Source organism: Benincasa hispida, chromosome 3 (assembly GCF_027475165.1).
Source record: "Benincasa hispida cultivar pf3 chromosome 3, pf3_genome.v1.1, whole genome shotgun sequence".
NCBI lineage: Eukaryota > Viridiplantae > Streptophyta > Magnoliopsida > Cucurbitales > Cucurbitaceae > Benincasa > Benincasa hispida.
In genome coordinates this window covers 70,160,522-70,174,676 of record NC_143480.1, presented here as the reverse complement: position 1 = coordinate 70,174,676, position 14,155 = coordinate 70,160,522, and the positions used below count along the sequence as shown (strand labels likewise).

The window sequence follows — 14,155 nt, the reverse complement described above, 5'->3', positions numbered from 1 at the left end:
AAGTACATTAGAAGATCACAAACCAACTAACATTCATCTACTTTAGGATGGGTCATCTTGAATTTAAAAATACAACAAAGACTTACCTGATTTGAGTAAATAATAAACATGATTCAAAGGACCACTTGAAACTAGTTTGAGGACACGTGTGATGTACATGATTAAAAATATTTAGAACATAAACTTTTAAATGAATATACTTTTAGTTTCAAACTTTTAAATGAATTCGCTTTTAATTAAACTTAAATAGTAAGTATGTCATAAAATGCCAAAAAGAGTTTAACCCAATTGATACTAAGTATATACTACCAATACAAAATGTGTTGAACGTAATTGAAAATCTTTGAAACATAATTTTCTAGTTTCTATTGATTTTAAATTATAAATATTAGACACAAAATTTAAACATAATAAAAGAGAGGAAATGAAATAATTAAGATATTTTCTTTTGTAATTTTAGATGTTTTTTAGTAAAATAAAATAAAACATTAGACATAATTTAGAAAGATAAAATAAAAGGATGCAACAAAAAAAGAAGAAATTTATTTATTATAGGAATTGATTTATATATTTGTTAAAGGATGGATATGATTTTAAATTTCACTATACTAATATTTTACTAATGAAAAATAAATAAGAAAAAAACTGAGACTCCGTATAGAAAGGAAAAAAGATATATAATGAAAAGGTTTAAAAGTAAAGAGAAAAGTTAAAAAAAAAACCCCTTCATAATCCCTTTTAATATAATACAGATAGTAAAGAATCAAATTTCTATCTAGATTTGACCGATATATTATTTCACATTGGGCAAATTGTCTATTTCTTTTCCAACATGGTGTTAAAAGCTTGGAAGGCAGTGTTTGAACTCACATTTGGAGCTCAGAAGATGCTCCTATATCAAGGCCTATACTAGGCAAAGTAATAGAAATTTTGTAGAACAGCCTAATTGAACTTACATGGTCACAAGTTATATTAAAGCTACCACAGCACAGCTCACCACTAATAACTATTACTCATTGGAAAGAAAATTTATGAATGGAATCAAATATATAGTACTTATAGACAAAAGTATTCGATAATTAAGAAAAAAACAATATACTTCTAATGTCAAATCAAGATCAACTAAGACAGCAATAAAGCATTGGGTCAAACCCTTCTTTGATGTCACGATAATAGCTATGAGTAGTTATCGACTGCTTGGAGTTGGATGCTTCTGCTCTTTTCTACTTTTCCTAGGCATTGTTGGGTCATCCTAAACTTGAACCAAAGGGCTCACCCATGTAGTAGATCATCACACCTACCGTGGAGCAATTACACTTGTAATAACCAATTTGATTACCCATTTAAAGCCTCCTTGGATTGACATTTAAAGTGCTTAAAAAACTATTTTTAAGTTAAAGAAATCATGCTGAAAATCTTGGAAAGGCAATCTAAGGAAATCCTGAATCTAAACAAAACCGATGCAAGAGACATGTTCTACGCATCAAATGTACGAGTTCTGATATGATCTATAAATACAAGATGTGATTTACAAAATAGTGATAATTAGCCTTTTAATAATTTACATTTAGGCATTTTACCACAAAACCATTACAAACCATGCTATACATGGGTCAAAATTTGCTACTGCTACACCGATCCAACTCCTCTTGCAACAGGGAACATTTACCCGAAACTACCATGCGGTCAGAGGGTCATCAGCAACCTATTTAAAGATTGAGATTCAGCATTGGCATAAACAAGGTGTAGTGGTAAGAATAGCAATACCTAGATGTAAAAACAGCAAGCAATTATGCATACAGATACTGAACGTAAGAAAGCAGGAGGTAGAACTTTCATCTAACAGGATCTGTTTTAAGAAGAAACAAATGTCCAAAATTAACTCAACCTCCTAGCAAATAGCATTTACACAATCACATCGAATGTCCAAAACGAAAACGAGTAGGAAGGATTTTTTAGGTAAAAGGACAGCTTCAGCCAATAAATTTTAAAGGAAGTTCTGTTTTACCACCATTACATCTTTGCAACAGTTATTGCAAAAGCTACAATATAGTCTTACAAGTGCATGAAGCACATCCTTTAATCTTGTCCTCCGTATAGAGTAATTACTCAAGTCTTCCAAAACTAAAGATTGAATCTTCTTATACAATTGTTTGCTACTCTCTCTGTTTATATATATAGGTTCCATTTTATGCAAAATCAGATTAATGGGGAGAAGGAAAAAGAAATTGTTTTTTTATACACAAAAAAAGGGAGGTGCAGTAAGATCCTTACCGGTAAATACAGTGCACACCTTAGCCAAATATATAATGTGTGCTATATTTAAGGCATAGAAAGCTTTGGAGTCAATTTCAAAGTGATGTCACCATAAGGTACATCTTGCTGTACATCGATAAGTCCATAACTCTTCAAAACCTAATGAACAATGCAGTCACAAATCTAATATCAGTAGACAATAAAATTTATTTTAGTGTGTTTGTAAAGAAGGTCCTTATGTGTTTAAGGGTGAAACTGAAAAACTTAAAAGAACCACTAAAGAAGAAAGTTTATGTTCAATTTGTCATAATACAGTATCCCAAGATGTGCAAATAATCTGTTAGTATTCATTCTTCTGCAATTTTAAAAACCAACTCTTTTACCATAAAAGATTAGATGTTTCCAAATTGAAGTTTAGGTATTTTTCTACCAACCCAATATAGCGCAACAAGTTTCCGAGGTTTTGAAAAAAATTACCAGAATCTCATAGAACATCCGTGCGCATAGCTTTCTTCTTTTTCCTTCTAGGATGCCATTCAAAGAAAGATCTTGTGTCGAATCATTTGAGATTGATTTTATAGGAGAAAGACTCCTTAAATACCGACCTACAGCCCTGTTCACATTAAACACAAAGGAGGGACAATTATAACCAGGCATTTAGACTTTAGAGTACTTGAAATGTTTTACTTTCTTTAGACTTCGTCAGTTTTCTGGCTCTTAACCTCCCTCTCTCCCTATATATATTATATATGTTTTTAAATTACCCTATTAATTTGATCATAGAAAATTCTGGCATCATTTGTACCCATTGATTTTTGGGGATTTGGCCATTTTAATTAAAGTAACCCTGGTTTACGAATTTGGCCTTCTATATGTTCTTTAGTCAATGAAATCTTTTTTCCACCCTTGTTAATGAAATTTGTTTCTAACTAAAAAAAATCAATAAATGAGGTCACTGTAACTAAAAGGGTTGTAATGGAAATGATAGAAGAGTACCTCGTTCTCACTGACAACGAGTCAACACCATGAGTTCCCTGAGACCCTGTTGTACAAGCACGTTACACCCCAACACCACAACAGAATTTCAGGTTATATGACGCACCCAAGAAATAGATTTAAAGGAAACATCTGAATAGTAACAGGAAGAACAACATTACTTGATTTACCAGTTGGTGAGCTATCTGCTTCCAGGAAATAAAGATCCTACAATATATATCTCAGCAAGTTAGAACTTCATTCTGTGACTTCAATTTTTGCATCTAAATAGAAGAATGAAGATTTTTGCATCTAAATAGAAGAATGAAGAAGTGACGATTTATGATTTAATCAACACTACTTTAACTTGAGCATTTTCAAAGGTGGTAATATAACATGATATGGAAATAATAAATCCTAACTCAAAATTCTTGTTCTTGTTCCAAGATCATCTCAAATTATTAGTTCATGTATTAAATCTTTAGTATCAGACTAATTCAAATCCAAAAAAAAAAAAGAAGATGATAACAAGGCATTAAATTATTTATCAACTTCAATCCAAACATGATACAGACCAAAAAAAATCTTTAATATTTGAATTTTTTTTTTTTCTTCCTTTTTTGTGGCCCTGCTAGTACTATCCTCTTTTCCGGCTGATAAAAAGAAGGAAGATCGCATTATTTAGATAAATTACAGAAGAATACGAAGCATTAGATTTAGCAGAAAGACCTACCTCATCTGCAGTACTAATCTGCTCAGGAATACCCGAGAGTGTAAGATTTAACGCATCCAGTCCCTCGTCAGCTGTCCCAGGAGTTTCAAACATGGATCTTGAAGGTTCAGTTGATACAGATCCAGGCGTTGACAGTCTTCCAGTAGATGAAATTATTAGTGATGGTGAACCTAAGCCTTCAGATGGCCTAGGAGAAGGCATAAACCTTGTTGGAGGAACAACCAAGTCCGCCAAGGTATCATCCCCCCTACTGCCCTCAACATCACGGCAATGTTCAATCTCCATATCAGAAAAGGAAGCAGAAGCAGGATCGACAGTGGGTGGAATTCTAGGATGTGGTGAAGAAGCAGCTTCTCGAGCTAGAGATGAGGCAACTACAGAGGGCAAAAAAGTTACGCCTGCTGAAGGAATGTTTCCAACAGGAACGTCGGTGGTTGGAATTCCGGTATGTGAAGTGGAAGCATCTTCTGGAGCTGGAGATGGAGCATCTGCTTCGCCGAAGAAAGTTTCACTTGTTGAAGCAATGTTTCTCGTATCACCATGATCCCTAAAATGTTCCTCCAAGGATGTTGTACGACATTTTGAAGCAATGTAGCTTACATTAAAAATATCAGAGAGATCATGACAAAGACCTGCATATAGATTCTCATTTCTTTATGCTATTAAAGGAACACGTAAACAAGTACAAAGAACAACCAAAACAAAAACCCACTTACCAGTGATGGAAGGATGATAGAAAACATTTTCCTTTTTCAACTTGTTGTTTAACTTCCATATCTCCAAAGAAGAGCTTGGAATGTTTCTCCTCTCACGTAATAAATCACTAGAATCCTCGAGAGCCTCTTTCATAAACCTGCAACACAACTTTCTATATCAATAACTGATTACAATAAACACAAAAGTCAAGACCCTGTTTGGTAACTATTTGGTTTTTTATTTTTGTTTTTAAAAATTAAGACCGTATCCACTACTTACACCTCCAAATTTCTCCCTTAAACCAAGCCAAATTTTGGAAACTAAAAATAGTAGCATTTAAAATTTTGTTTTTGTGTTTGAAATTTGATTAAGAATTCAATCATTATACTTAAAGATGCAAATCATTGTAAGAAATAGGGAGGTAACAAGCGTAATTTTCAAAAACCAAAAATAAAAAAACGAAAATGGTTATCAAATGGTACCTAAATGATAGATATCATAAACATACTTATTAGTCAACACAGTAGACTTGTCAAAGAATTGTTTTCTCTTCCTTGATCTTGGCCTTGGCTGCTGTGGAGGAGTGGGTTGAAGAACATGTTCCACGGAAGATTGTTCTGCAACACACGGAGAAGAAAACATCCAAAAACGAGAAACTGTTAGCTATTTGCCACCAATTAGATCCAACTCCAAATATAGACCAATTAGAATTAAACTTACTAAATGCCTCTGGTGGAGAAGCAGAAGTTGGAGGTCCGGCACTTTGCTCATACGGTAATGATGTACTTGGAAGAGTCGTCTTTTCTTCCATGATTGGTAAAAGATCTTCCTGATTTATATTCTCGTCTATGAGGCTTTGTGGTTCAGTCATGGCATCCTTACCAAGTGGAGACACCGTAGGAACATCTTTTGTAATAAAATCAGGGACATCTTCTTGTAGACCTTCCCTTTCTCGAACATTTTCAGGAGAGTCATCAACTTCACGCATGCTTTGATTACTCAGACCAAAATCTTGAACATACATGGGATCCGGAACTTCAACTTCTGGAAAACTTTGTGCCATATTGTCCTCATCAAGTGTCATGTTAAGTACATCTTCATTAACACTTGGGACTTCAACATTTATAGTAGTATCCACATGAGGTGGAGGGATCACGCTGTACACCCCCAAAAAAAAAAAAGAAAAGAAAACATGAACAGTCGCCTGGTTGTAGTCCAATCATTGATCAAGAAAAAGACTCGGCTTGAAAAGTATGAGAGACTTACTCATCTTCCATTGATTGGATCCCCAAATCAGGAGACTCTCCAAGATGTGATAAATCCTGCATGACATCCTATGTATAAAGTTGAGCAATTTTAATAATGACAATGAACATAGATAAAGTATAAAAGATACTTAACCTATACTAATGTAAATAAAAAAAATAAAAAATAAAAAGACAGAACCTCATCGAAAGATATATCTACATAAGTATCTCTTCCAACAGAAATTTGATCTGCAATGCAAAAGGGTTAGTTGATTTCTAAGTCCAGACAATATTGAGTTGGAGATTACTGGGGAAGGGTGAGGGTAAATGTGAAAGGCAAACACTGTTAAACCTGCTAGAGTGATCTCTTCCAGACTCCTGAGATGAGTATCTGGAACTCTGTAGGAACAAAATCATTGGTGTGAGAGAGATTTCAAATAAATCATAAAGTTGGGAATCTAAAGACATTACCCATCATGATATGTATCACCATCCAATTCCAGGGCATCAAGATCAAAAGTCTCAGGCAAAGTGATAGAATGAAAAGGTGCTTGATAGGCATTCTCAGGCAAAGTGAGTTTTGCTGAAGCGTGCATATACATTTTTCGTAGCTCCATCACCAATACATCGACATCATGTTTTAAATAATCAATTTGTTTTGAATAAATTCGCACAACACCCAAGAGAAGGTAGCTTGACGTTCGCAGGGCTAGAGGAACTTCTCCAAACATGATTGCATCTACAAAAAGACATACATCCCAGACAAGAATCAGAGATCATCCAAACTCACAAAAGCTCATACATGCACTTGAAAACTCATACCTTGAAGATACAAATGACAAATGGTCCAGAATTCGACAATTAAGGCAGAGAAACCCCATCTTAGTGGAAATGTAAAATCTCAATACAAATTAATTCTTTGAAATGCCAATCACAGAAACCCAAAATGAAAACCCAACAAATTTTCTCCCATTCGATTGAAAAAAGAAGGTACTTCTGATCAAACTGGTTACACACAAGAACAAGCGCATCAGATATTCAAAATGAACAAGATACTAACCAACGACGATAGGAATTTTAGTCTTCTCGTAGTCTTTCTTGTTGAGACGGTGCTGCAAATGAGCTGCACACCACACGGTCCCCAATGGGGTTTTACGGGCCAACAATGTGTGCGAGTAAAACATTTCTTTTCTCCTTGAAGCTGAAACTGTAACAGCTCGTATTTTTCAATATAACGAATAAAAATAAAAGTTACAAAAAAAAAAACATAACAATTAGAAACTTTTACAACAAAAGCAACATACTACAAGATATTCCTAGGATAGACTATCAAATCCTACAAATGTTATTTGACTCCTTGTCCTAGAATGCTATGCTTCACTTCTTTCAAAACTATCACTTGATCCTTCATTTGAAAAACATTTTGGAAAAACAAAAATGAGCACAACTCAATAAGCAATTCTCATATCAGTCTTTGAAATGAATATACAAATCATTGCAAAACTTTTAATTAAAACTTTGTTATAAACAGTGCTTTCAAAACCAATTTTTCAATCAAATAAACTTCCATAACTAAAATTTCAATCTAAGACTTTCAAATAGTCTTTCAACAAAACCAAAACCTTCGATCAAAATTTCAATACCTTTAAGAAACAAAACTTTCAATACTGTCTATTAGACAGAATTTTCAATCAAGCAAAACTTCCGTTCAGTCGATACTTTCATTTAGCGGAGCAGGAAAGATGCACAATTGAATTAGCTCAGTCATACGTGGTTACCTATCAATAACCCCAATCATTCATTCAGTCAGTTGGAGATGTAGATTCGCAATCAGCCAAAACATTCAATTGCTTGTTGTGAGTGCAACACACACAGATATGAATCTTCATTCCAAAAGAATGCCAAAGCACAAAAATGTGACTTCTCACAAATAAGTTTTAGTCGATCAGTTCAGCATCAATTCAAGTTTTGACTATTACAAATTAAGCATATAATTCCCAAAATAAAAACTTCGCATATCCAGAAAACCCATCGAGTCAATCAAAATCCTTTCACAAACATTTGATACAAAAAGTAGAGTTTCAAATAACAATTTCAACAAAAGTTCATCAAACCAAACCATTCAGACTTTCCAATAATTGTCATATGTGACAAACCAAAACATACTCTAAATTCGAAATAATTTCAAACAAACAGCCACATACTTTCATTTGGCAAAAACAATTAAAAAGATACAAAACCAATGCAGTCACATACTACATGATTTCTAATAATAAAAGATGCAGAAACAATTTCGATCAGTTTGAAATCATGCAAAACGTACATTCAAACATTCCAAAACATACCTTAATCAAAACTACAAACAACAAACTTTAACAAGTAAAAGACTGATTAGCATACTTTAATCAAGTCTTAACTCGTTCGAACCATGTTAATACATATAGAACCGTAATCGAAACCTTCTAAACTGACCCAAACATAACAGTGGAAGAATCAGAGGGTACTTAATCCAATTCGAAAAGGAGAATAAAACAACAATCTTACTGAAAAGACTCCGAACCTTGTCGTTGGTGTTCAAAAATGTCCGAATTTACAGACCGGAGTAAACTGCCTTGAGGCCAATCAGAGTGCCTTGACGGAGAGAAACGTCGCCGGAAAACGCTGGAGAAGAGAGGAAGAGGGAGCGGCTTGGTGCTAGGGCTTCTTCTTCGTTTTTGCTTTTGCCAACCAAGATTCTGAAGAATTCGATACTTAATTGAAGAAGAAGAGGAGGCGCGGGAAACAAAAACTGGCGCCAATTTCACAGCATTGTGGACACGTGCCACCGAAAACACCGCGCGTGTTTCTTTTCTTTATTGACGGATTTACCCCTACATTGTTTCAAAATTTACCATTATTGGTTTCAAGGGTACTATTGTACCAATGTTTCGAATGTTAAAGACCGACCGACGACCGCCCAGTAGTCGGTTTGGTTTGATCATTTTAAGGATACTAGATTCTACCACGTGGCACGTATAGTTTTTCCTTAAAAATATTGAAATATATTATTTTTTTAATAATTTGGATAAAACATTATTTCGTAGATTTATCTATCTATAGAAACCATCTATACATCCTCTATCACTCTATGTATGCTATCTAATCTAAATCTAAAAGGGTAATTATTAAATAATTTTCTTCTCGTTAATTTAACAAAAAAAAAAAAAAAAACAAGAGTTTTCCCGAATAAATTTTTTTCTCGTTAATTTAATAAAATAAAAACAAGAGTTTTCCCATTTCTTATTTTTGACATTCACACGACATAGTAGACTTGTAAGAAATCATATTTTATCATGTCATCTCTTATCTATACTATCTAAAAGAACTATGAAAGAAATATTTGGTTTCTCCTTTTTCCCTTTTAATGAATGGTTATATGGATATTTTAGGTAATATGACATTTAAATTATTAAATAATCTGAAGTTTTAAGAAGGAAAAAACATTTCAATGGAAAGATAATAAAAAAATAAAATATTAAAATCCCCAAAAAAAAATTGATCTTTTCATTTTTTTTATTTTATTTTTTGAAATTTTATTTTAATTTAATACGGATTAAAGAAATATGAAAAAATTTAAAAGATTTTATTTTTAACGAGATTTTATTTATTATTTTTCTCTCTATATGTAGTATTTTTAAAAATATAAAATATCATGAGATTTGATATCATTAACTTGATTTATATCATTCAAAAAACTCATACATGTGAAAATGAATGAAAATCCATTTTTTATTAGTTTAAAATTTGATTCTCTAATATTTGATTAAACTAAAAGAAACTTATATACATGAAAATCAATGAAAATATATATATGATATAATTTTGTATTAAAATCATTAAAAATTCATATTAAATTAGTTAAAATTTTTGTTATCTCTAATATTTTATTAATATTTGGGTTAAAGATCCAAAGTTTATCTTTAAAAAAATCATACACGTTAAATGTAGAGATTTTTTGTAAAAAAAAACAAAAACAAAATATTCCCCATTTTTGTGCACACACGTTAAAAGTAGAGGTTTAAAAAAAATCGATTTTATCTCTAAAATCTCAAATTCACATGGGAAGAAAAAAAAATCTCCCTTATTTTTGTACATACACGTTAAAAGTAGGTATTTAAAAAATTAAAATCTCTATTATGTTGTGCATACACGTACAAAAAATTTAGTTATCTCTAATATTTATTTATATCACTAAAAAACTTATTTATGGTGAACAACATATTTGATTGGTTTAAATTTTTGTTATAAAAAAAATGTCATTCAACTGGAAAATTAAGGCCCATATTTGAGTGGTTTAAAATTTGGTTACTCTACGATTTAAGATCTAAAGTTTAACGATAAATAAATAACCATTCACGTAAAAAATGAAGGGGTTTCTTTTTTAAAAAAAAAATAACATTATAGAATATAATCTCTACTACAGGGAAATATTTTTTTTTAAATAAAATCAAATTACGATGTGAAATCTGAATTTTTCTATAAATAGCTTACTTCAACCATCCTCTCCCTTTTCTTTTTCTTACTTTAATTTTGTTAACCGACTATTCCCAACTTATTTGCTTTCATTTTTTTTAGAAATTTTGTTGTATTTGATATATTTATTTATTTATTTATTTAATAACAAATCCTTTTAATATTTCTTTTCTTCTTCTTAATTTTTTGTTTCATGTATCTCTTCTAGTTCTTGAAGAAGATGCCATCTCTCTCTTTTTTCATTTTACGTATATTTTTTTTCATTTTTTTCACTTTTAAATTTCATAAAAGCATGTGGACATATTTAGGGTTGGTTAGCAATCCAAAGTGAGTTGGGTTCGGTTGATAAAATTATTAATTCAATCTTTGATCCACTAACTTTAAATGTTGATAAATTTTTTAAGAAGAAAAAACAAAAAGTTGTTACATTTTTCAAGAAGCAAAAACAAAAAATTGTTCAACTTTTAAGTTTCTCCGGTGTTGTGAGGGTTAAGTAATTGTTAAAAGTTTTCATTTGTTTGGAATATGTTTGGTGTTTAGGAATGAAAAAAAATGTTATGTAATTGAATTCAAAATTTGTGTTAAGTATATGTTTACTTTGTAAGAAGTTGTTATGTTTTAAGAATGGAAAAAAAAATTGTGCATTTTTTAGTGTAACAATTTTAGGAAAACATGTGCATAGTTGGGATTTATTAAAAAAAAAAAGAAACAAAACAAACAAAAAAACAAAAAAGCAAAAAAGCAAAAAAATCCATCAAATTCATTATAAAAAAAAAAATGTAGTTATCCTAATTCAACTCAGCACCCCAAAAACAAACATTCCAACTCAACTCTATACCCCAAACGCGAATTATTTAACTCTCCAAATAATAATTACCAACTCAACTCAATTATGCATGTCAAAAGCTCCTTTAATGTTTTTTTTTTTATGTTTTTGTAGTTTTTTTTATACACGCACACATAATGAAGATAATGGATAAAAAAAACTTTGCTTTTGGGGTTCAAGAAATTTAGAAGTCGGCAAAGTGATAGAGAAGACAGTGATTGACTATTTATGCTTTCGTAGATTTTTTTACTTTTTTAATTTTTGTAAATATATACCAATGAGCTGAGAGATTTATAATAATTTTTACATGATTTTGTACTTTTTCTCTTTTTAATTTTTGAAAATTTTTTTAAATAAAGTTTAAAACCAACGAGAAGATGTTTGCAAACCAAAATAGATTAAGTTTTTAGAGTTTCTATTTGATAAGAAGTCTATTTTACAATAATATGTTTACAAAGATTCTCTCAGCTAAAGTGTTAGAGAATCACCTATTAAGACTAGGAATACTAGGTCAATAACCTAGGGTAAGTGGGAGAAATATTGGGTATGGGATACTGTATGGTAAACTATGAGTATGTGATGCCCTAGTTTATTGTATTTCTCTGTAAAACTCAAAAACTCTCTCTTATATATTCGGATATATAAGTTACCACTGGAGTTTTAGTCCAAGTAGGAGTTTGTTGGGTTTTATATCATAAAACTCGTAGTTTGTAAACAATAAAACTTATTATGAAAATTGAATAAGTTGTTATTGAAAATATGTATTACTTATTTCATTTTAAAAATCCAATAAACTAAAAAACTCATGACTATTGCATGAGTACTTGAACTTTATGTAGAGACATAAAAGTAGATCAGGTTTGAGTAAATTTTCAAAATGATCTATAGTATATGAATGGTTAGGTGTCTTATTCTGGTAACACTATTGGATGCGGCCCACTTTGTAGTTGTTACAAAGAGTTGTAAAGTGCTACAGACGATGTGATCATAATTCGTACATGTTGTGACATTTGGAGTGGGGGCGTCCTATGCAATAGGTTTGTATAAGATCGGACCACGAAATTAGTCACTCTTACTTTATAACGTTGTTTACTGTTTAAGATTGACTATTTCAAAGAGATGACCTTGGTAACTTGACCTTAATCCTAAGCTAACTATGACTTCTGTTTATTCAGGATTATCCATAGATTTGCATAGGTGAGGGTTGACTCAACAACGACAGATCAATAAACCTCCATTTCAGGGGTAAGACCAGGTAGACAGTTGGGAACATAGGGTGCAATATGGAATTCACCCCTACCTGCTTTTAGGGATAGTAGAGAGGTTGTTCCCTTAAGTGCTGACTCTGGGTCTTGAACAAGGGGCCCCATCCTCTCCTTGGCCCGAGAGGGACTCGGTTTGTTGATCGGATCACAAATCAATTGTTCACTAGAGGATCAGTGGGACTTAAGGAACAAGAGGTAATCTCGGGAGTAAAACAGACATTTGACCCAGTCGTTATTACGAACAACTTGTGAATGGCTCACTTACTCATCATGGTTATATCGAGTGGACATAATATATCTACAATGAGGGGAGTGCAACTATGGGCTTTAGTGGAGTGACCCATTAGTTAACGAATAGGGGATTAATTCAGTGTAAAAAGTTTAGCCAATTAATCTCGGATCGTTAGAGCCCATAATTTGTAGGTCCATGAGGTCCCCCTACTTGCTCATAAATGGATTAGCTTTAAAGTAGCATAATAAGTTAATTTGAAATGTTCAAAATAAAATTAAGAGAATTAATAATTATATTAGATATAATTACGCGTTTAATTTTGGAATTAAATGAAATTGGAGAATTTAATTAATATTTAAATGATTTAAATATTAAATTCATGAAGGTGGAATTTGTATAAAATTAATTTAATATTTGATATTAAACTAATTAGAATTAACTAAATATTTAATTATTTATTTATTATTAATTTTATTAGAAAAATAATTTATGAAATTAATTTTATAAAATTAATAAAATTTTCAATTTTCAAATTAAAATTGATTTTGGAAATCAATTTGATATTGAAAAAGTTTGGAAAACACAAACATGAGAAAAATGGGATTTCTCTACTCACCTTCATCAAGCAATTCACTCATTTGTCCAAGCATGAGCTGCATCTTATGCAACCTTCTTCTTTGCATGAATATCCTGCAATAAATAGAGAAGATGGAAGTGGAATTGAAGCATGCATCAATTGAGTTTTTTGTTGAAAAATTCGAGTTGAAGAAAGGTATTCTTCAAGTGGATGGTGCAGTGAGTTCTTTTCCAAGTTCCCTTCATTCAAGCTTATTTTGAGTCCTACAACTTAATCTAAAGCTCCAAGAGAATAGTAGGGAAGATCTTGAGGTGGTTCACAACGAGATTTGGAGAAGATTTGTAGCTAAGAATCATGATTCAAGAGGTTCTACAAAGGTATTACTTGAAACCATCTTATTATTGTATGAGCATGCTTTAGTCACAACCAAAATTAATGAATTAGAATGCTTATTGATTCTTGCTGCTTCTTATGTATGCTGATATACTCCGACATGTCTCTACATACTTGTTTAAATTATATGAAATAACCTCATATCTTAGTTTATTGGATTGAGTAGCTTATAAAACAATACTTATTTTATTAACAACAATATGTTTATACAGAGTTTACAAACTATGAGTTTACAAGGAGATTTATGACACAATTCCCAATATTAAATACATATACTATTATTATAATATATTATTTTATGTTTGTGTCTAACGACTAGTCGATTTAAAAAAGAAAAATCTCCACCATTGATTTTTCTTTTCCAAAATCAAAGGACCCAAACTAAACTTGATTTTCACATCTTCCCTATCTTTTTAAAATTCAAACAACAATTCCATACTTTT

At 31.5% G+C, this 14,155-nt stretch overlaps 1 protein-coding gene across 7 annotated transcripts; it reads right to left on the bottom strand.

The window, feature by feature from the left end:
- Positions 1-1,406: 1,406 nt before the first annotated feature.
- Positions 1,407-8,660, bottom strand: SYN3 (Rad21/Rec8-like family protein). Of its 7 annotated transcripts, none has more exons than XM_039025514.2 (16): positions 8,468-8,660; positions 7,551-7,685; positions 6,968-7,114; positions 6,379-6,646; positions 6,260-6,306; positions 6,107-6,156; positions 5,927-5,982; positions 5,381-5,817; positions 5,169-5,277; positions 4,681-4,817; positions 3,965-4,596; positions 3,414-3,459; positions 3,253-3,298; positions 2,734-2,869; positions 2,275-2,415; positions 1,407-1,705 (listed from the first exon to the last, which is right to left on the bottom strand). In XM_039025514.2, exons 3-15 carry the CDS (start codon positions 7,089-7,091, stop codon positions 2,323-2,325), a joined length of 2,181 nt encoding a protein of 726 aa, XP_038881442.1. In that variant the 5' UTR covers positions 7,092-7,114; positions 7,551-7,685; positions 8,468-8,660; the 3' UTR covers positions 1,407-1,705; positions 2,275-2,322. The 7 variants fall into 7 exon arrangements, with proteins under 7 accessions (XP_038881442.1, XP_038881436.1, XP_038881437.1 ...); XM_039025508.2 differs by having other exon boundaries at positions 5,927-5,994; positions 8,468-8,636; XM_039025509.2 differs by lacking the exon at positions 7,551-7,685 and having other exon boundaries at positions 5,927-5,994; positions 8,468-8,659.
- Between the last annotated feature and the right edge of the window lie 5,495 nt (positions 8,661-14,155).